The 24,778-nt window shown below is 44.1% G+C and overlaps 1 protein-coding gene across 6 annotated transcripts in view; it reads left to right on the top strand.

The window, feature by feature from the left end:
- LOC144799803 (fatty acyl-CoA hydrolase precursor, medium chain-like) overlaps positions 1–24,778 on the top strand; it is a 447,680-nt gene that overhangs the window by 157,971 nt on the left and 264,931 nt on the right. For all 6 annotated transcript variants that reach the window (XR_013603879.1, XR_013603877.1, XR_013603878.1 and 3 more), the window contains exons 4-5: positions 363–501; positions 10,660–10,793. Coding sequence is in view for 3 of the 6 variants with exons in the window: in XM_078671374.1 (XP_078527500.1) it covers positions 363–501; positions 10,660–10,793 (273 nt within the window). In the remaining 3 variants the exon portion in view is untranslated. The remainder of the gene's footprint in view (positions 1–362; positions 502–10,659; positions 10,794–24,778) is intronic.

Raw genomic sequence — 24,778 nt, forward strand, 5'->3', positions numbered from 1 at the left:
CAGCCAAAACAAAACAATATGACCTTTTGAAGCTCCTCTTCATTACTTACCACTACAAGATGTATTCCATTGGACAAGACTTTGTTGTCCTTTTTTCAAAACTTCACAACCTTCTCTCACAGATTCTGAACACTCTAACTTGCACAAATGTGTAAAACCAGCTTTTTACAGTTATACAAATCCTGGACATTTATGCAAAAATAATAACCATATAAAGAAGAAAAGAAGAGTAACAACAGTATTATTATTGTTATTATTATTATGGTGATTGCTGTTGTTGTGAATAATAATATAGTCAAGCTACCAATAATATTTGAAATTACATTTCTGCTCACTCATATTCATGTTCTTTTCCTTTTCAGGTGCGTGCAAAACATGAACATGTCAATAAAATTACAAGAGGTTTTGCATATTGGAATGCCTGAACTGACACAATCGGAAGATTGCCTGTACCTTAACATTTATACTCCAGCAACTACTGGCCAGAAGGCTAGACTGCCAGTAAGAAAAACAACAATTTCTTGTCCTAATAAGTGTAATAAATACTAAGCAATAAAGAATTCTTCAATACAATGCAGAGAGCACACTGCGATAAGAAGATCTAGTTGTGCTTCAGGAGGTTGAGATTTTATTATATAAAATATTCCTATCAAGGTGACCTCGCTTAGTCAGGTTGGACACATTTATTGATACAGGAACTTTAGAGAATGTTGTCAAAATGAGTGGCACAAAAAACCATGAATAATTTTCCTCTACTCAATAGATACAAAAGAAACCTCGCAAGATTCGTGAAAAAATAAATCTGCTCAAACTGGAAAAAGAATGAATGTTTAAAATCTGAAAACCGCTGATATTTGCTAGTTGTAGTTTAATGAACTAATGACAACTTGCGCCTCACCTCACATATTACTTCATTCATGATATTTGAAATTACAACATTGAGTACACCACTGATGACATCTCAAATGACATCACTGATGATTAGCTCCTATTGTTCATTTCGATTTTGTGGTATCAAAGTTTGGTCTGCAAACCTGTTAAAACAGGCCGTGCACATCATGGGTTGACAGTCTGCAACAAGTCAGTAAAGTATTAGCTAATGAACACTTTTTTATACTCCCTCCCCCTATGGGGATTGTGCCCCCTGTTGGATTTGCCTAAAATTCCATATACTATGGCTAAGGAAGCCATGCTTAAGGACACATTTTGTGCTGGTTAATGAAACCCTATCACAGTTATTAGTAAATAAGCACCAAAAAATAAAAATAAAAAGCCAATCTGATTGGTGGAGGGAAGGCTCTCTCCATTTTGGAACCGCTGATCCTAATCCAAATCAAAATAAAAAAATAAAAAAATTGTGTTTGGACTCTCAAATCGAAAAAAAGGAAAAAAAAGAAAGAAAAAAAACAAGAAAAAAAGGGTTTGGTCTGTGACAGGTGGGCTTTAGGCCACGCCAGAGACCAGGCCCTGTGGTCAACTCTCGCTATGCATGACTGAATGCCTTGTGCAGCAGTGGTTGATCACCTGCAGAGGGTTGGGTGAAAGGAATGCCCTTTGGCCTTGAGCAGCAACGCTTAGCACCCCCATTGCAGGAGAGTCTGCAGCCAACCCAGCCTGTTAAGTACTGAGTGCAGGTCCTGGCCTCCAACTAGACCCTATGGACAACCCCAAACACATGCGGCCAAAAGCTATGCAGAACACGGGATTGACCACCCAGGGAAGGTTGAGCACACAGATATCTTGGATCGGGTATATGATGAAAAAGCAACCATGAATCACTCGAAAAAATAAATATTAAAGGGAAGTTATGGTTGGTCTTATTATGTTTAAAAACTCAGAAATTCCCCTAAAAACCATAGGAAAAGTGCAGTTATAGCTTCAAATTAAAGTTATGGATTGCATCAGTCAACACCTTCCACAACAGCTATACAGACCAGAACTCACACACCAAATGCAATAATCTTTGCCACAGCATATTGATACCAATAAATAAAAACACCCCAAATTAACATTTAATTAAATACCAACACACAATTAAACCATTAAATAATACTAAAATCATAGTCGTTGCCTTTACGTGCTAAGTGTAATATGGCATGTAATTGTGTATGTGAGCATAGTTATAATGTTTGTAATTGCATGTTTTGCAATAATGGTAAGAGCATGAATGTTGCATATGCTCTGCGAGTATTTGATTGTGTTTATAACTATAACATCTTCAAAATGAGTTCGAAGTACATCAAGGAAACAAGTTAGCTGAAAATTGCGTGAAACAAAGACAAAGGTACATTTTATTTTCAGTGCTTACAAGAGGAAAATGGTGGCTTCCGATTTGGAACCCCTAAGATAATGGTAGAACATATTTGTCTCTCGACCTTAGGTGGCACTATGAAATTGACTTTTTCTACTAAACGTGTAGTGTTGATATCAATGTGGATAAAATGAAAAAATACACAACTTGATGTTATATTTGAATATATTATTTAATGTAGACTATGTTAAGTTGTCATATATCAGAAGCGGATCACTGAAACAATATCGATGACAAAAATATAGAACTACCATAATATCTAGTAAAAAATATAGAATGCCAAAATATTGAATTCCTATCTCCAAACAGGTAAGTACAAATATAACGAATCAAAAATATCGTTGTAAAAAATATAGTTAGTCAAAATATCGATTTTTTTTAAATGCTTTAAAGTAATTAAAAATTAATGAAATAATAAATATAATTAACTTAAACATACTTAAAGTACTTAAATAACCTTAAAATTAATAATTAATGTAAGTTAAAAAAACATACAAATTGGTTTGTTAATACATATATATATATATATGTATATATATATATATGTATCAAGTTCCACAAGTTGCCCAAAGCGGGGTGCACTCCACCTTCAACATCCATAGGGTCAGAGAAGAACCAGGCACACTCGACGTCAGCAGAATCCTGACGCGTTTCGGGATAAACTCCCTTCCTCAAAGGCTATCTGCTGCACAATGAAAGCCACCATATGGATTTCCCAGCGATTTCCCTCTTTTATTTAAATGCAGTTCAACATTCAATACAGGTGAGTAAATGCACCATTGCTTTCTGGGACTGGGAGTCCATAGATAAAAACCCATGTGGGCTGCTGGCAGTCTGTTGCACAAAGTATTGCAAATCACGGGTGTGTCATCACAATCTTCCCCCAATGCTGCCTTGTGTCAAAAGGTCCCGCCCGCCGAAAAACAGTCCAGCGCAGGAACCGCTAAGTTCTGCAGCGGTGCTCCCCTCGACCGAGCCGGCCGAAATTTATCAAGTTCCACAAGTTGCCCAAAGCGGGGTGCACTCCACATGGGTTTTTATCTATGGACTCCCAGTCCCAGAAAGCAATGGTGCATTTACTCACCTGTATTGAATGTTGAACTGCATTTAAATAAAAGAGGGAAATCGCTGGGAAATCCATATGGTGGCTTTCATTGTGCAGCAGATAGCCTTTGAGGAAGGGAGTTTATCCCGAAACGCGTCAGGATTCTGCTGACGTCGAGTGTGCCTGGTTCTTCTCTGACCCTATGGATGTTGAAGGTGGAGTGCACCCCGCTTTGGGCAACTTGTGGAACTTGATAAATTTCGTCCGGCTCGGTCGAGGGGAGCACCGCTGCAGAACTTAGCGGTTCCTGCGCTGGACTGTTGTTCGGCGGGCGGGACCTTTTGACACAAGGCAGCATTGGGGGAAGATTGTGATGACACACCCGTGATTTGCAATACTTTGTGCAACAGACTGCCAGCAGCCCACATGGGTTTTTATCTATGGACTCCCAGTCCCAGAAAGCAATGGTGCATTTACTCACCTGTATTGAATGTTGAACTGCATTTAAATAAAAGAGGGAAATCGCTGGGAAATCCATATGGTGGCTTTCATTGTGCAGCAGATAGCCTTTGAGGAAGGGAGTTTATCCCGAAATGCGTCAGGATTCTGCTGACGTCGAGTGTGCCTGGTTCTTCTCTGACCCTATGGATGTTGAAGGTGGAGTGCACCCCGCTTTGGGCAACTTGTGGAACTTGATATATATATATATATATATATATATATATATATATATATATATATATATATATATATATATATATATATATATATAAACGTAATATTAATAAAAATGATACAATATTTTTACCGTAGGATAGCGTAGGGGTAAAAATTACTATTCCCACTCCAGAGAGTGCAACAGTAGGAAAAGCGTTGGATAGCGTAGGGGTAAAAATTACCATTCCCACTCCAGAGAGTGCAACAGTAGGGAAAGCGTTGGATAGCGTAGGGGTAAAAATTACTATTCCCACTCCAGTGACTGCAACAGTAGGGAAAGCGTTGGATAGCGTAGGGGTAAAAATTACTATTCCCACTCCAGAGAGTGCAACAGTAGGGAAAGCATTGGATAGCGTAGGGGTAAAAATTACTATTCCCACCCCAGTGAGTGCAACAGTAGGGAAAGCGTTGGATAGCGTAGGGTTAAAAATTACTATTCCCACTCCAGTGAGTGCAACAGTAGGAAAAGCTTTGGATAGCGTAGGGGTAAAAATTACTATTCCCACTCCAGAGAGTGCAACAGTAGGGAAAGCGTTGGATAGCGTAGGGGTAAAAATTACTATTCCCACTCCAGTGACTGCAACAGTAGGGAAAGCGTTGGATAGCGTAGGGGTAAAAATTACTATTCCCACTCCAGAGAGTGCAACAGTAGGGAAAGCATTGGATAGCGTAGGGGTGAAAATTACTATTCCCACTCCAGAGAGTGCAACAGTAGGGGAAAGCATTGGATAGCGTACGGGTAAAAATTACTATTCCCACTCCAGTGAGTGCAACAGTAGGGAAAGCGTTGGATTGCGTAGGGGTAAAAATTACTATTCCCAGTCCAGAGAGTGCAACAGTAGGGAAAACATTGGATAGCGTAGGGGTAACAAATACTATTCCCACTCCAGTGAGTGCAACAGTAGGGAAAGTAAATACTTCATATATTAATACAAAAATATATATATTAATACCAATTACAAATTAATTAAAAATAATTACCAATTTAATATAATATAATAATTAATCAATTAAAAATACAAATACAAAATATAAAAAATCATTACCTATTAATACAAATTATTTACCAATTTACAATTAATTAATTAGCAATTGGAAAATAATTAACAATTAATTAAAAATAAATACCAATAAATACATTTAAAAATGTATTTAATTACAATTAAATTACTTCCCACCCTATTCCCCTATAAACCCACAACCCGCTACAGTAAATAAATCAACAAAATTAACATAATTATCAATTAATCAATTGATAAAAATTAATTACCAATTGTAATTTAATCAGTTACCAATTAAAATTAATTAACAATTAATTCGAGATAAATACCAATAAATAAATTAAAACATTTAATGAATTATAATTAAATTACTTCCCACCCTATTCCCCTATAAACCCACAACCCGCTACAGATTTAAAAAAAAAAAAATTAACATAATTATCAATTAATCAATTAATAAAAATTAATTACCAATTATAATTTAATTAATTACCAATTAAAAATTAATTAACAATAAATTAAAGATAAATACCAACAAATAAATTAAAACATTTAATCAACTATAATTAAATTACTTCCCACCATATTCCCCTTAAAACCCACAACCTGCTACAGAACTAAATTACGCTAAAATTAAATACCATAAAATTCATTAGTTAAAATAAATTATAAAATAAATATAAACTTTTCACACATATACTAACATAAAAAAAACTTTAAAAAATTCGATATTATTAAAAAATCGATATATTTAACATCTATATTATATACTTCGATATTTTGACTTTCTATATTTATGTAAATCGATATTGACTTACTTACCTCAAAATCAATATTTTTGTTGTCTATATTCTGTCCATTCGATATTTTCTCCATTGCATTCGATATTTTTGTTGTCTATATTCTGTCCATTCGATATTTAGTCCATTCTATATTTTTAACTCGATATTAATGCAATTCTATATTTTTAACTCGATATTTTGAATGTATACCATCAGAAGCATATAGAGTGCAACCTGTGTAAGTGTAAGGTATAATCCAGTTATCAGTGTAGAACATTTAGAACATTACAAAACAGAACTACACACATACACACCTATTTATAAACCTGAAGTGGGCAGTTTGCTTTTGGGCCTGCACCTAATCATCTGCTGGCATCCCTCTGCGGTTGCCCAGCCACCACTGTACGCAAAGTTTGCTTACCAAAAGTCTTATATTTTAAAATTAAGACACTACTAAGTGACTTAAAAGAATGGACCAGGGTCAAATGTGGAAAGAGGATGCTATACTTATGCAGCTGTCTCCCTCTTTAACTATTTTAGTCCCTTTAAAAATATATTATGCCACCAAATTACTAAAAGCCCATACCTGCCCTCAAATTTTTAACTCACTTGTGATATATTCACATTAACATAATAATGCTCATTTACTTCAGCCTGTTCCTCAGTAAGTCTTTTAATTCAGTAGTTCCTATGCCAACAAAATGGTGTTCATCAGTGTCGCACTTGTGAATACAAAATGTTAGTGCCGTAGTTGTTCTTTAGTACTCTCTGGTGAAACTGCAGTTGATTACGAGGGAGTTAACTGACGGACTGCTACTAGTATTGGAAGCATGTTTCTCTCTGCATGTTAGAACGTTTCACTGACATAGATGAAGAAGATATTTGAGAATTCATAGAAAATGTTTTGGTTTTGGCTTCTAAAGCTATAACCATAATTTCTATGACAAATAACCCCTCATTTGTTCATTCAATGCAATGTCCACTGTAGGACTGCTATCAGTTTTACAGCTTTGAGTCTACCAAGATGGTGTTCAGGTATTTCACACTTTTGTCATAAATACAGAAAGTTAGTACTCTAGTTATTCATTAGAACACTGACGTGAAACTCTGGTGTGAGAAGCTGGCCTGGTATATGATGTCCACTTATGTAAGTGGGCACCTTGCACAAGTCCAGACAACCCTCATGATGATTCAAGCGGTCTCAGACACCTTAGAAAGGTACCCATAGTCCGGGCATTCGAATAAAAGATGAGGCACAGTCTCTGGTTTATCAGAGCATAAGGCACAATAACGTGATGCTGGCTGAGACTTATTCCACCTGGAGCAAAGGTCAGCAAGAGGTAAAGTTCCTAATCGGAATTTAATGTACAAGGACCGGTCCATGGCGATGGTAATTAAGTCCATGTAGGGCTCAAAGGCAACAGCATCTTTTATTAGCAAAAAAGCTGCAGTGGCATTGCAGTGCTGCTGGTTGCTGGCGCGCTTCATGGAGACCCATTCCCAATATAGTTTTTTTAAAGAGTCCTTTGGGGGGGCGGTGTGGCTGGACCAGCAAAATTCCAAACCTAGATCCCTTAGGAGTTGATTAATGTCCCTGAGCCATTTGATCTTCCGCCAACCAACAGAGCACATCACCTCTGCTAATCCGTCAGCATAGGGTTTTAACTCCGGAACCCTCCACAAACGAGCCCAGAGCAGGAGAGGGCGAAGGCGCGCCTGATCCCCAATTGCTTTGCAGCCTACATCCATTAGCACCGGGGCTGTCGGGGTGCTCATCGGGATGGCAAGGAGATCTTTAATAAATTTGTTCTCGGCCTTGCTCAGAGCGTCCAATTTGCCTTGGCCCCACAGTTCAGCTCCGTAAAGTGACGCGGAAACAGCTCGGGCTTTGTAGATATCGATTAATGGGGCAACACAATGTTTGGTTGAGTTGCTATACTCCTTGAGGAGGGCCCCCCCCACCCTTTTGTGGCTGGTAATCATTTTGTTGATGTGGGCGGACCAGTTCATCGAGTCACTTAAGCGGATTCCCAGGTAGTCAAATTCTGCCACTCTTTCGAGGGGGGTTGAATTCAGAACAGGGGGACGGCCAAGTGTGCGAGGGGGGTGCATGACTAAATACTTGGTCTTGTCCACATTAATGACGAGTCCTCTGCTAGTGCAAAAGTGCTGGAAGCGATTCAGGAGTTTCTGGAGTCCTTGGGGGGTTTTTGAAATGAGGAGGGTGTCATCGGCGAACAGCAATGTGGGAATTTTTACGCCTCCCAAAGTGGGGGCGTCTGCTGGTTCGCCGAGCAGGTGCTCTACCACCCCATTGATGTAGAGGGAAAATAGGGTGGGAGCCAAAACACAGCCCTGCCGCACTCCCCTCTCGACCCTGATCTTTTCGGTCTTTTCGGACTATGGGCGCCCTAGATCTCGATGGCTCAAACCAATTTGCAGAGAATTGGGCACCCGCCAGCACACGGTCGCCCTCCGGATTTTATTAACCAATACAGCCCCCACTATTGTTTGTGCTGTTTCTAAGTTTTTAAAATGGGCTTGGTTGATTCGACTAAAAAGACTGTCTGTATCAATTTAATTCTGTCTTAGATAATTTATTCTATACAATTGTGTTTTTATTCCTTTTATTCTTAATGTACAGTCACATTTTCGATATGCTGTTTTACCTTTTTATCTTTTGTAATGCTTTTATGATATATGCATATCGAAATAAAGCAATCAACCAACCAGAACGTTTCACTGACATAGATGAAGAAGATATTTGAGAATTCATAGAAAATGTCTTGGTTTTGGCTTCTAAAGCTATAACCATAATTTCTATGACAAATAACCCCTCATTTGTTCATTCAATGCAGTGTCCACTGTAGGACTGCTATCAGTTTTACAGCTTTGAGTCTACCAAGATGGTGTTCAGGTATTTCACACTTTTGTCATAAATACAGAAAGTTAGTACTCTAGTTATTCATTAGAACACTGACGTGAAACTCTGGTGTGAGAAGCTGGCCTGGTATATGATGTCCACTTATGTAAGTGGGCACCTTGCACAAGTCCAGACAACCCTCATGATGATTCAAGCGGTCTCAGACACCTTAGAAAGGTATCCAAGGGGTAGCTGTGGAGAGCAGCCTCCAGGCTTAATCTTGAAGGAGTGTAAAGCAGCTTGTTTTACCAGAATGCAATCTTATAGTATAGATTAAATGAAAGAGAACCACACAAGGCATTTATAAAAATATGTATTTAATATATAATGCTGTCTAGTACGTTCCAGTATCTCCCACACGGAGATATAGACAAAACACACAATTCAGGACAATGTTGAAGAATTGAAGGGTTGTAGAATCCCTGGTGAACCAAGGAACCACCTAAGGTAAGTATACAGAGACCCCACGGTGTGCGCGTGCAGTGTGAGATCACGACCGTGGGCTCTGTACAACTCTACTTATAAGTCGCAGCTGGAGTTTTAAAAATGAAGGACCCTTCCCAGTGGACCCTGAAGAAACCCGGCGATAGACAGAAGAGTGGTGAGCCACCCCACCCAGGGATACTGTGGTACCGAAGTTACCTATCCCAGGAAAGCCAGGTGCAGAGGTGTGAAGTGGCGTCGGAATCCGCCATTAAACCCAATGGAGGACTTCAGAAAAGTGCCACTGCTGGAAGAGGAGAAAGTGTCCATGGGAATCCAAATGTGGATTCTTGATGGAGGGTGCGTGAAAGCAGAGGGAACAGAGTCTGGGTCACTTGAGAGTGACCAGGGGCTCGGTAGACGAATGTCCACTGATGTCGGGTGCTTCAGGATAGATGTTGATGACCTTAACTCTGCAGCTGTGGGGACCAGACAATGCTGAGGATGATCAGGAGCTGGATACTAGCTGTCCCATGAAGAATGTTGAGTGCCGAGGGGTCGGTGTCCGGTGGGGGCACCAACAAGCCTTGGCAAAAGCAAGTCACGCAGAAATTCAAGAAGTTACAGGAAGAGGACCAGAGGACCAGCAAAGACCAGGAAACTCACCACAAGCAGGGGAACCAGTGCATGCCCAGGGTAATCAGGGGAGCCCAAAGAAGTCTTTGTTGACCCTCCACAGGACCCACAGGTCGAAGACACTGAAGTTACAGGAGGACCTTGGGCAGTTTTAGAAAACAACAGGCCATGGAGCACACGGTGTGATGTGGTTGAAGATCTTTGAAGGAGAAGGTGCCAGAGTTTGGCGCTACTTAGAGCCCAATGTACTTGCTGCAGAATTGCCAACAAGCATTTCCACTTGCAAAAAGGCGCGGTGCACAGGGCTTTGGGTATTTAAGCCCCTCTAGGGATTCTGACCTCAAACTGGGCTCGAGGGCAGCTCTGGGCTCGAGGGACGTAGGAACCCACCTCCTGTGTTGCTGAATCCTTCGTAGTCCATAGGAGCTTGGGTTCAGTAGACCGGTCAGCTTGTGTTGCGGTTCACAAGTTATAGTTACTTCAGAGCTCGAAGTATAGTTACTTGATATAACTATAACCAGTAAATTTCAGTGGTTTGGTTAGTTTAAAATTGTACGTTTTAACTGACATTTTTGCCTATCTATAATGACCCTTTAACCTTCGTTGCTTAAGTAGATAGATAGATAGATAGATAGATAGATAGATAGATAGATAGATAGATAGATAGATAGATAGATAGATAGATAGATAGATAGATAGATAGATAGATAGATAGATAGATAGATAGATAGATAGATAGATAGATCGATAGAGAGATAGATAGAACCACAAGTAGCAAATTTGCAATTCGTCATAACTTTCTCTGTAATTGCATTTTTCAGGTGATGGTCTGGATCCATGGAGGTGCCTTGGTGTGCGAAGGAGCATCGATGTATGATGGATCTGCCTTATCAGCCTATGAAAATGTGATTGTGGTGGCAGTCCAGTACAGGCTGGGGATCCTGGGATTCTTCAGGTATGTCATAAAATGTTGCACCACTGTCTCTGCAATTTTTTTAAGTATGCATTGTAAGAAATAAAATAATCTAACTTTAATAGCATTCTGCTCAGTTCACACAGTGAAATCGAAACTTAGTCCCAGCAAAAGAACCTACTAGGGCTACCTGACAATGAATTCCAGTAGAATATTTCTAATGGTAATTACATGCACAAAAGATGCAGACAATGGATTTCTACATGGTGCAGATTCTGCATGCATGAATATGATATTAATGTGCATTTGAACATTTAAGCTTTTTTTGGTTAGTTTTTCCATCAAGGAATTATTTTCACCTTAGAAAAATACTTTACGCTAGACCTCATGAAATATTGGAGTGTTGTCCACCCATTACCTCTCAAAAATGTACTTGTGCCTGCCCATAACAGAATTGGACTTTTATTTTTTTCTTTAAAAATGTTTTTTTAATTGATAATCAGGTAACCAAAAATCCAGTACAAACCATTTCACATTACACCTTAATTCATCTCAACCACAATACAAAATTCAAAAAAGTGCAGAAATCTAATCATTCATCAAGGTCAACCTTTGTAGGCGAGTATTGAAAGTAATCCATTAGCAAGCATCTGTTTCACCGCTTGTATTACCCAAGATCCCATTAAATTTCTTCAGCACACCCACCCTTCGAGCATAAAGCTCCTCTAATTTCCTATCAAAATCCATTTGCATTACCCATGTTTCAAATATAGAAGTGATTAGAGAATTAGTGACTTCGGAACCAGAGACCCAATATGAAAGTACTGTTGCTGTCTCAATGTTAACCACATTGGTGCTAAGGCAATTCCCACTGGATGCTGAAATTTACATGATCCCATTGTTCATGACAAGGTCAGCTCGTCATTAGCACAGCTCCAGTGTGCCTCATGACGAGCTGACCTTGTCATGAGCATGGAAGGGGTTAAATGATAATTTGAGGTTGAGATCCCAAATAACCCCCCTTGTAGGTCGGGTTCTATTTGAGCTTGTAGCTTATTGCTAACAAAAGCAATGACTTTAGCCCAAAAGGTGAATAGTGTGGGACAGAGAAACACAATATGAGGCCAATCACCTCACGGATGATCGCATCGAAAACCTTTCAGTGACAAGGACAGAAACATCTGCTGCAGGCAATGTGAAGTATAGTTAAGTGCCCATTTAAAATAGAAGGCCATTCACTTGAAGTTCGCCCCTCAAACTGATTTGTGGGCCGTACAATTCCACCGGCTCCAAGCAGCAAACTTTATTTTACCCTCTGTGAATTGTGACTTTCAAGTGAACCCTGCAGGAGCAACCAGATCATGAAGATACAAATACAATACCTGGTACCAATTACCCAGCCCGGGGAGCTTATCCTCGAAGAGCGGTTTGCTGATATGATCTTTAACTATGCAAGGTACCATAACATAGGCACGCAGATAATTGTTCAATTGGAGATATGAGAGTGGAAGGTCGGGTGAAGTATTAGCATTTTAAAACAAGAACTGACAAGAGGGAATCTTATGCGCAATGAATAGTGTTCACTTATCTAATCCTACTTATTAGGTAATTTAGTTAATGCTCTAAGGTGGAGATACAACCCTTGTCAACAGTTGTAATTAAACAGGCATACTAAGTGTAAGAAATGGGGGTTACCCAGATCTCCAAAGGGGTAGCATGGCATCAAGTGGGCAGGCCAAACTTCGAGGACATGTGAAGCACTCACGCAGTACCCTCAGTCAACACACCAGGCACACCACAAAAGAGGCAGGACACCAGTTTGAGTTAGAAAAAGATACGTAGTTTAGTAGGGTTTCCAACCTGCAAGGCAAAAGAATGCAAAACAGTAGTGTCACAACAGGACGCCGAATGGCGCCAGAGCCAAGCGAATAATGGGGAGAATTATTTACATAGGAAGTAGTCCATGCTGAAAGGAAGAAAAAGGATGGGATCAAAATGTCATTAGATCTGGGGCCAATTTGGCGGGGCCAACTCAGACTCTCATCCTAAAGGGAAGGCTGTAATTACAAAATTCTACATTAACATAGAAATACATCATGCACATTAACACCAACCCAACCCCTGTTAGGGAAAAACATTAGGGCATCACGGCATAATATGGACAGGAACACCTGTAATAAATTAGCCTGTCTGGCCCATTAATCTGGTACATAAACAAGGGCCTGGAATAACACATCAGGCCAACCCATTGACCAACCTAGGCGGAACATACATCGCCCAGCATAGATATCAGGTAGGGGCCCTTCTCATAAATCAGGAACACCTGTCAGGAATCAACTAGGCTCCCTCTACCATCAAACTAGGGGTATCGAACATCAGGGTGTACACAACAGCCCACCCTTATTAGGCCCCTGACGTCCCAATCCCAGGTAGGGGACGCAGCACGCTAGGCACTCTGCTTTAGCATAAGGCTCAGCCCTAACTAGGGAGAACAGGACGATAGCGGTCACCTAACCACTAGGCCCGTATTGCCTTAAACCTAATGGGGGCCAGCCTCTGGGCCTAAGAACCTCAACCTAGGGCAAACCCTCCTCGGGGCCTACATATATAGGTGGGACACTTCAGGGAAAATTAGGCAACAGGCAAAAAGGTGCATTTCAATGAACCCCTCGCTGGGCTAGGCATGTCAAACCTTTTCCCGGGGGGCACAACAACATTCTACCTCCCTCCCTGAGACTTTTAGAGTGAGCCGGGGCTTCGGTAGGCAGTTCAGGTATCCCGGGGCTCTGAAGCAGCAGTCACCAGCAGCCTTGACTTGGTTTCTGGGCACTTAGGCTCCACCTAGTCAACAGAGGCAGGGGAGGGGCGGACACCGACCCTGTGTCCCGTTGCCCTCTCCACCCCCCACACCGTTTGCTGTTGCCCACACTCACCGGGCTGTCCAGGGCCTCCTTGGCGGTGGGGCAGGCACCGGCAATGTGCCTCGAGGCCCTCTGGCGCAGCACACGCAAATGGAACTTTTCTCCCCTCCGGGGGAGTCACCCGGCCCCTCCTCCTCACGGGGGCCTGGGCGGCTCAATCGGGGCTCCCTCGACCTCACGGGAGCCTCGCAGCTGCTCTACTCCGGGCGCCTCAGGTCGGGAGGTGGGGCTGGCACCGACAGTGTGCCCCGACCCCGCCTACCTCACCGGCCCCTCGCGTGGGGGCACAGACCGGCGGGGTGGCCTCCCGCTCCGGTTGCTTCTCTCGGGGCTCCCTCCTTGGCACGGGGGCCCCGCAACAAAGCTTCACCCGGGTCCCCCTCCTACCTCACGGGGACCCGGGGCTCCGACTCGGCTTCTTCCTGCCTTCCCGGCCGCCCGGGCCGGCAACCAATTCCTGCGCGGCGTTGGCGGGGGTAGGCCGATGACGCGGCCGGGCGCCCCCGTCACGTGACGCGAGTGCCGCGGCCTCAGTGCCTAGCGCGGCCCCTTCCTCTCTTCGGCGGCCCTCTCCTGGTACCGGGGGCCGCCGCAACGATACCCACAGCAGTGGGGGGGAATCCCCACGTCAGCGCCGGGCCGCGGCGGTGATTTCCGGCGGCAATAAGGGGTAGGCTCCCTTTTAAGTACTTCTTTGGATAGCGGCAAAAGCGCGCTTCAACAAACGGCGCTATTTACAAGCTGCCACAGTCTCCTCAGGAAACAGCATCTCTCACAGCGCACTGCTCCTCCGAAAACGGCGCTATTCCCAGCGCACTGCTCCTCAGAAAACGCAGAGGGGGCAGGAATTTAGCACTTCACCACACAGCGCTTGACAGGCGGCTTTTCAGCACTAGGGGGCCACAACAGTCCCAGGGCCCAGCGCTTCCACAGGGCTTCACAGCACCTCAGCCAGCAGCATTTCTTTTGGGGGCACAATCTTCCCCATGGTGCCTCAAAGGGGCAGACAATCTCACAGCAATTCCTCAGGGGCACACTCCTCACCCCCTGGGCGCTTCTTCACACAGCGATGGCGTGGTACCGGTCAAATAGCCTCAGTGACTTGGATAGGGGCCCTCCCTTGTCAGGGGCCCATGGGGACAGCAGAGGGGGGGTTTATAGGGATGCAGGGCCCAGCTCACAGGACCATGTGGCGGTAGCACCTCACAGCAGGTCCCCTCTCTTTCTTGTCTCAGCGCTGACTGACTTTTTGGTGGCACTTCACCCTACTTATACCCTCCTCCCTCACAGAGCCAGCACCTTCCGGAATGTTGGGGAAAACTGGTTCACTCTGGCTCAAGGGGAGGGGTTGAGCACCCTGGGTGCCAGGCTTTCCCTCCAAATGCTAGGGTTAAATGGGTAATAATAGCTAGACTGCTGACCTATGGCAGTACAGTGGCAAAACCCATGGCCATGGCATCCATTTTAAATACAGTACATTTTAGTCAGGTGCATTTTTAAAATGGGGAAATTTACAAGTGCTCACACCATTACATGACATTACATTTTTAACAAGGTGTCTCACACCACTCATGGCCTATACAGGTTTAATCCCATGGGGGAGACATTTCAAATTGGAGGGGCAAAAGCGAAAAATTTGGGGGGGAAAGGCCAAGTCCAACACAGCTCCCCCCCAGCCAAAAGCTAGGGTAGACAGATCAATACCTTGATGGGCTTCCCTGCTTGGGGCGGAAAAAGGTGGACGCAGGCCGGCTACTACAGGAGCACCTGCAGTCTCTTTTCTACTCTGGAACCCAATGGTTCTCTCTCGCAACCCTCCCTTCTTCAACAAAACCACCCCACTGGTGTTCCCTAGTGGGATGTGGCCAGGACTGGCCTCTAGGCCATCCAGAAATCTCTGGCCCTTGTTCCTTCCTAGAGTGGGAGGCTCTAGCCTCAGGCTTGTAATGCTCTTGGACCACTCTTTTCCTTCCAAATTGCCACTGGTCCACCCACCTGGGGTCTACACCCTCAGGCTGACCAGCTCTCAGGGGCGAGGCTTTCCTCCCCCTACTTCTCCTCCTAGGGTTCCTCCATCTCCTTCTCCTGGGGACACCCTCACACAACCACTCTCTCCCCAACCTGGAGTCGAAACCCTCAGGTTGCACTGGTGACAGGGGCGAGTCCTCCCTCTCCCTGCACCCCCTCCCAGAGTTCCGCACCCTCCTAACTGGAGTAGTACCCCTGAGAGTCAACTTTGGGGGGACTCTGAACACAGAGGTCCCACCCGCCAGGTCCGGAAAACCCTCAACCTGGCCACCCAACCCGGGATCTGCGCCCTTTGGCTGAGCCGGTGACAGAGGAGAGACCTTGCTCCCTCTGCACCCCCTCCCAGAGTTCCGCACCCTCCCACTGGGAGAAGTACCCCTGGGAGTCAACTTGGTAGGGACCTGGGTTACAGGTACCCCACCCTCCAGGACAGGCAACCCCTGAACCTGGAAGCCCAGTCCAGGATCTAAACCCTGTGACTGTTCAGACCCCCTAACCACTGGAGCTCTGGTTACTGATACTCCGGGTTCTCCTGTCACTAGGGGATTCCCTTCATGAGAAGGCACATCGGGACAGCCTAGACTCCCAACCTGGGGTTCCCTAAAAGAACTCTCCAGGCCCTGTGACTGCAGTTGGGGCATCTCGGGACACCTCCCCGTCTCACTCCCTCCTGTAGATGGGATGTGAGGCCCTACAACCCGCCCACTATCCTGGGACCTAGCTGGGCTTCTCACCTCTCCCGCCACGCTGGGTCGGAAGATCCCTGCACCTCTCCTTTCTGGATCACTCCCCAATGTCTTCCCAGACGCTCTGGCACTTACCCAGAGGTCTGCCTCCCGTGCAAGTTCCCTGGGGTCTGAGAACCTACACTGCAACAGATGGTGACGCAGACTTGGGACACAACTCATGAGCATGTGCTCCCGAATAACGGCATGGCACAGCCCTTCCCTATCCTCTACTGCTCTCCTCACCACCCAATCCTCCAATGCAGTCCAACACTCCTCCTCAAACTCTCCCCAGGACTGGTGGGACAGCATTCCCCTGCCCCTAAACACTAACCCGTCCCCCTCTTCCTGGAAATCAGGCACCGTCTCCTGGGCTTCGGGAGTGGGACACCTTGCACTGGACCTACACTCGCTGCCACCACTGGATCCCACCCTCCTCGGTGAATCCAGACTCCACAACCCACTCTCAGGGGACAACCTACCCACCTGAGCTGATCTCTCTCTGGCGAAAGCCCTCTCCGCCTCCGCCATCCTCTCCTGGGCTAGGACCATTTCTGTCTCTAGCCTCTGCTCCTGAATCCTCAGCTGCGCTAACTCTGTGGCCTGCTCAAACCTGAGCTTCGCCAGCGCCAGCTGATGCTCCCTTTCTTCCCTCCTATCTACCCACTCTTCTGGGGACAGTGAAAGGGATGGGGCAGTGCCCCCGGGACTGGACCCAGTGCGAGACTCCCTATCTACGGTGTCCTCATCAGCTACTGGCGTCTCTGCCCTGTTAAACTCTTCCTCCTCTTCATCGGGGTAACTACTTCCCAGGGTTCTGGATGGGGAGCCCTCTCTCTGGCCTCTAACCCACTGACCCTTCAAAAACTCGGGAGGGTAGTCAGACAAGTCCCCACCAATCTCTAAGGCCTCTCCCCTCTTGAGGGCCTCATAGAGAAACAACTTTCTCCTAATGTTTCCTACTGGGGGTATCCCTCTCTCCTTGAGGAAATCTATGACTTCCTGCTCGGTGTACTCCATCAGTTCCACTTCGTCCAAAACCAACCCCATCGTGGCGAGGTACACCCGGGACACACCCTCCCAGTGGAACAAGGGGACACAATTGCAAAACACTTTCAGGAGGAAGCAATTTAGCAACAATATTCTTCCAAACAATAATCCCCACCACAAGGCTCTACTTGTGGTGTAACCTGTGGCCGCTGTGGTACTGCGCAAACACAAGTCCTATCCCACCGCTTGCCACCAATGTAAGAAATGGGGGTTACCCAGATCTCCAAAGGGGTAGCATGGCATCAAGCGGGCAGGCCAAACTTCGAGGACATGTGAAGCACTCACGCAGTACCCTCAGTCAACACACCAGGCACACCACAAAAGAGGCAGGACACCAGTTTGAGTTAGAAAAAGATACGTAGTTTAGTAGGGTTTCCAACCTGCAAGGCAAAAGAATGCAAAACAGTAGTGTCACAACAGGACGCCGAATGGCGCCAGAGCCAAGCGAATAATGGGGAGAAATATTTACATAGGAAGTAGTCCATGCTGAAAGGAAGAAAAAGGATGGGATCAAAATGTCATTAGATCTGGGGCCAATTTGGCGGGGCCAACTCAGAATCTCATCCTAAAGGGAAGGCTGTAATTACAAAATTCTACATTAACATAGAAATACATCATGCACATTAACACCAACCCAACCCCTGTTAGGGAAAAACATTAGGGCATCACGGCATAATATGGACAGGAACACCTGTAATAAATTAGCCTGTCTGGCCCATTAATCTGGTACATAAACAAGGGCCTGGAATAACACATCAGGCCAACCCATTGACCAACCTAGGCGGAACATACATCGCCCAGCATAGATATCAGGTAGGGGCCCTTCTCATAAATCAGGAACACCTGTCAGGAATCAACTAGGCTCCCTCTACCATCAAACTAGGGGTATCGAACATCAGGGTGTACACAACAGCCCACCCTTATTAGGCCCCTGACGTCCCAATCCCAAGTAGGGGACGCAGCACGCTAGGCACTCTGCTTTAGCATAAGGCTCAGCCCTAACTAGGGAGAACAGGCAGATAGCAGTCACCTAACCACTAGGCCCGTATTGCCTTAAACCTAATGGGGGCCAGCCTCTGGGCCTAAGAACCTCAACCTAGGGCAAACCCTCCTCGGTGCCTACATATATAGGTGGGACACTTCAGGGAAAATTAGGCAACAGGCAAAAAGGTGCATTTCAATGAACCCCTCGCTGGGCTAGGCATGTCAAACCTTTTCCTGGGGGGCACAACAACATTCTACCTCCCTCCCTGAGACTTTTAGAGTGAGCCGGGGCTTCGGTAGGCAGTTCAGGTATCCCGGGGCTCTGAAGCAGCAGTCACCAGCAGCCTTGACTTGGTTTCTGGGCACTTAGGCTCCACCTAGTCAACAGAGGCAGGGGAGGGGCGGACACCGACCCTGTGTCCCGTTGCCCTCTCCACCCCCCACACCGTTTGCTGTTGCCCACACTCACCGGGCTGTCCAGGGCCTCCTTGGCGGTGGGGCAGGCACCGGCAATGTGCCTCGAGGCCCTCTGGCGCAGCACACGCAAATGGAACTTTTCTCCCCTCCGGGGGAGTCACCCGGCCCCTCCTCCTCACGGGGGCCTGGGCGGCTCAATCGGGGCTCCCTCGACCTCACGGGAGCCTCGCAGCTGCTCTACTCCGGGCGCCTCAGGTCGGGAGGTGGGGCTGGCACCGACAGTGTGCCCCGGCCCGCCTACCTCACCGGCCCCTCGTGTGGGGGCACAGACCGGCGGGGTGGCCTCCCGCTCCGGTTGCTTCTCTCGGGGCTCCCTCCTTGGCACGGGGGCCCCGCAACAAAGCTTCACCCGGGTCCCCCTCCTACCTCACGGGGACCCGGGGCTCCGACTCGGCTTCTTCCTGCCTTCCCGGCCGCCCGGGCCGGCAACCAATCCCTGCGCGGCGTTGGCGGGGGCGGGCCGATGACGCGGCCGGGCGCCCCCGTCACGTGACGCGAGTGCCGCGGCCTCAGGGCCTAGCGCGGCCCCTTCCTCACTTCGGCGGCCCTCTCCTGGTACCGGGGGCCGCCGCAACGATACCCACAGCAGTGGGGGGGAATCCCCACGTCAGCGCCGGGCCGCGGCGGTGATTTCCGGCAGCAATAAGGGGTAGGCTCCCTTTTAAGTACTTCTTTGGATAGCGGCAAAAGCGCGCTTCAACAAACGGCGCTATTTACAAGCTGCCACAGTCTCCTCAGGAAACAGCATCTCTCACAGCGCACTGCTCCTCCGAAAACGGCGCTATTCCCAGCGCACTGCTCCTCAGAAAACGCAGAGGGGGCAGGAATTTAGCGCTTCACCACACAGCGCTTGACAGGCGGCTTTTCAGCACTAGGGGGCCACAACAGTCCCAGGGCCCAGCGCTTCCACAGGGCCTCACAGCACCTCAGCCAGCAGCATTTCGTTTGGGGGCACAATCTTCCCCATGGTGCCTCAAAGGGGCAGACAATCTCACAGCAATTCCTCAGGGGCACACTCCTCACCCCCTGGGCGCTTCTTCACACAGCACTGGCGTGGTACCGGTCAAATAGCGTCAGTGACCTGGATAGGGGCCCTCCCTTGTCAGGGGCCCATGGGGACAGCAGAGGGGGGGGTTTATAGGGATGCAGGGCCCAGCTCACGGGACCATGTGGCGGTAGCACCTCACAGCAGGTCCCTTCTCTTTCTTGTCTCAGCGCTGACTGACTTTTTGGTGGCACTTCACCCTACTTATACCCTCCTCCCTCACAGAGCCAGCACCTTCCGGAATGTTGGGGAAAACTGGTTCACTCTGGCTCAAGGGGAGGGGTTGAGCACCCTGGGTGCCAGGCTTTCCCTCCAAATGCTAGGGGTAGATGGGTAATAATAGCTAGACTGCTGACCTATGGCAGTACAGTGGCAAAACCCATGGCCATGGCATCCATTTTAAATACAGTACATTTTAGTCAGGTGCATTTTTAAAATGGGGAAATTTACAAGTGCTCACACCATTACATGACATTACATTTTTAACAAGGTGTCTCACACCACTCATGGCCTATACAGGTTTAATCCCATGGGGGAGGCATTTCAAATTGGAGGGGCAAAAGCGAAAAATTTGGGGGGAAAAGGCCAAGTCCAACACTAAGTATGACTGTTAAATATATAATTCAACAGTTCTCAACCTGAGCAAATCCAGTAAAAAAGTCAATAAAGTCCAATCAAAAAGTACTGATTTTCAATCAAGTAGTTTCAAAAATATATTCTTCTTTATTTCTTCAACGGTTCATATGCAGTCACAACGCACAGTTCTTCAAATCTTTTTCTTAGTGTACAATTCGTTGCCAACACGTGTTTCGTCCGGCTAATAAGCCTAAGGACTTCGTCAGGGCTAGAAACAAGTGACATATACACTTGATTAAATGATTATATAATAAACCATAATACAATCATTTTAAATTTAATACTGTATACTAGATGTTCATTATACTCTCCTGACAAGACACAGGGAAAACATTTTATAAAATTGTAACACCTCTCAGGCATATTTTTACATTTAGTTGAACATAAAAATGTAACAGCAAGATAAAGTGCTAATTTACTGCATGAAACAAGAAACAGACTAATAGAATTATACACCTACGGATACATCGTGCTATTAAGAAGACACTGCGAATGGTACTATGTTTCATCTTATTAATAGAAAGGCCTAATACATAATAGCACATGATGATAAAAAAGAGACTCCTCTTTAGAGGAGTATTGCTAAAAGTTAAAAGTTAAACTAGTGCCAGACTTACCAGTTTGACAAATAAGGTTTTGTAGGGTAGAATTTAAAGGATTGCGTTTTCTTAAGAAGGAAAGTAACCTATTAGAAAGGCACATATATTTTAGTATTTATACCGGGAATATACAGTTTACAAATTTATCAGTCAGCAAAGTAAATGACACTGTTCATTATCTAATAACAATAGAGCCAAGTTAAATCTTTGGAATTTATGGCAATACACCAATAATAAAGGTTCGATAAATGAGTATAAAGTTTATCCACACAGTTCAGAAGTATTATTGTATATAGATCTCATTGGTTGAAAAAACGGCCATGTGTTACTAAATTGGACACTATACTTATCATTTATATATTACTTTATAGTGTCAATTATAATAACTCGGTCATGAGTTATATTAATTTATTCATGGTTATAAATTGATAACTAAAGGCCTATATTAGCACGGTTTACCTGAATAGTGGTTAGTTCCCTCTTAGGTCGTTGCTCGTGACTTCTAAATAATTAATATCAGGACCTATATAGAGGAGCCATATGTATAAAAAATCATCATTAGAGTATAAGGTACCGTTAAATAACAGATGGTAGTCTAGCGGTACATATTCATTAGAGCAGTGTTAAAGTTTACCTTTTCTTTACTTGAAAATCTCCAAAGAGAAAACGGGCACTTTCTTTTTTTTGTATAGTCACAAATATATTCTTTTTAATTCCTGTTAACAAACGATTTAAGTTTGAATAACTAAGTAGTTCCTTGTCGATAAATAACTCTATAACAGTATCCATGTAGGATGCATCAAAGACTCACCCGTATTATAATCCTCTCGATCGATATTGGAAGTCACTCGCAACTCGGCGTCTAGCACCCGTGCCATGTTGAAATGGGCTATTTATACTGGCCACATTAGAAAACGGACTACTCTGAAGTTAGTATTTACCCAAGCCCTAGTTTATACGCCATATTATGTAGGTTTAAATAAAACCCTAAGTAAAAACGGACTAATGGCGAGGTCCTCGAAAGATCCTATGATAATTAATTTCTTAAAATTAAGCGTGTACAAACCTATAATTAATTTCAATTATCGTTCCAAATTTGTTTGCACATTAAAACATATAATTTACAAAATGCTGAAAAGAGAAAATATAACGATATTTAAATACATATAAGTATTCAAATCCTTACGAGTATCTGACAATAATAATATTATCGCTTACTTTTACTTCTATATAAATTTCCATATCATGCAGGTTTTCTAACTGTTCTATCAGGGTACTCCTACGGTCAATCAATGTTTCTCAGGTGCTATCTTTGCACTCGTTTAATATAACGAAATGAGTGAAAATGTAGGATCGTTTGGGCCTCAGTTAATGCGTAGAGGGAAAGAAAAAGCAGAAGTATGAAGAAACGAACGGGTCATATATACATTAAATAAATCATCATTCATAGACATTATTAGAACCATCACAGGGTTTGAAGTTACATCAGTAATAATTCCATGTATGAAGCACACATTCTATCATACATATTAACAGCATATATACACAAAGATGCACTTATTACTTGCATTTACAAATTAGATTTTCTTCAGTATGTTATATATAATACCATAACCCTAGTTTGCGATTTTAGCTAAACCTAATAGTATAATACATTACTATATATATATAACCATCATAAAACATATTAGCGCAAATAATGCTATAGGTACAGTTAGGTATTATTCATAAGCACAGATACACAAGTTGTCAGAAATAAGGTGTTGTATTAAGATGCGTTATTCATAGTGATAAATACAGAGATGATAAAGTGTACAATACTGAAGATGTTATTTGTCACACTTATTATCTGTATATTTTGTTTGAGCATGTCAGTGTTTTCATCCCAAAAAGTACTGCAACTCACTATCAATGTTGATGCCTTGTTCTACTGCATGTGGTATACTTATCCAGCGGACTTCAGCTTGTCGAACTCTAAGGCCCACATGCATCAATGTGCCATTTTGCACTTCCTAATTTGCGAAAAATAAGGAATCGCAAATTAAGAAGTGCAAAATGCTATGCATCATTATTTTCGGTATTCATTTGTGATTCGGTAAAAATCGCAATTTTTACCGAATCCCAAATGAATACCGAATTCTTAAGTTAATTTTCGCAATTCCCATTGATTCCTATGGGCCGGGAGTCAATGGGAATTGCGAGTGGCACTTAGAAAATTTCATGGGTGCAGGGGGGTCCAAAGGACCCCCCCATGCACCCCATAAATGTATTTTTCGCATCATGTTTCACACACACATGTCCTAAGGACATGTGTGTGTTAAACATGAATGTTGAAAAAAATATTTTTTCACCATTTTAAACACTTTTTCCAAATTTACCGAGTGGTTCAACCACTCGGTAAATTTGCCACCCTAATTGCGAATTTCAACTTGTCACAGTAATGATGCATTGCTTTTAAGAAGTCGCACATCTGCGACTTCTTAAAAGCACCCGCAATTTTAGAACTCGCAAAAATATTACGAATTCTAAAATTGCTTCATGCATCCCAAAAAGCACTTTTGCATTCGCAAACGGCCGATTTTAAGCAATCGCACCGTTTGCGACTACAAAAATGCTTGATGCATGTGGGCCTAAGTTCCCTATTCCCTCCTCTTACATTCAAAGGGATACTCTCTAGTCCATGAAAGGAGAAACCTTTATTAGTACACATTGCTGCGTGTACACCTATGGGGTGTCTTGCATCCATATTTTTAAAAGCTCGATAGTGTTCAGAAATACGATCTTTCATACTTCTAATGGTGCTACCCACATAGATTTTTAAACATTTACATATTACAATATAGACTACATATTTAGTTGAACAATCAATATGCTGCCTTATTATATATTTTTTGGATCCATTATATTCAAAGTCTTTCTTCTCCTTAATTGCAACTTTACACATACTGCAATTATTACATTTAAAAGAACCCAAATTGTGTTGATGTAACCATGTCGGTTTCGCTTCTTGGTCACTATGGTAGGTTGGGCTGATTATATTGCCTAATGTTTTTCCTTTCCTGTAAGTCACACTTGGGTATTTAGGAATAAACTTTTGCACTTGGGCGTCTGATGTAAGGAGATGCCAGTGTTTCTTAAGAATATTAAATATTTTATGCGACCAGGGATGAAAACCTGTTACTAATTTCACAGGTACCTTTTTAAGCTTCTCTTTTTCTCTCGGTTTGAGAGTATCCAACCTTTTCTATTTCATTGCTCGATTTTTAGCTTTAAAGAGAACCTTTTTGTCATAACCCCTAGCAAGAAATCTTTCTTCCATATCCAATATCATCTTTTCAAAATCTTCTTCCTTAGTACAATTTCTGCGTGCTCTATAGAACTCGCCATAAGGAATGGCGTTTATCTGTGTCTTCGGATGGGCACTACCTGCGTGTAATAATGAATTGCAGGAGGTTGCCTTCCTATGCATTCTGCTTTTCAATTTTCCCTCCTCTACAAATAATTCTACATCTAGGAAGATTAGAGATTCAGTACTGTATTGCATCGTGAATTTTAAGTCATG

This window comes from Lissotriton helveticus, chromosome 12 (genome assembly GCF_964261635.1).
Source record: "Lissotriton helveticus chromosome 12, aLisHel1.1, whole genome shotgun sequence".
NCBI lineage: Eukaryota > Metazoa > Chordata > Amphibia > Caudata > Salamandridae > Lissotriton > Lissotriton helveticus.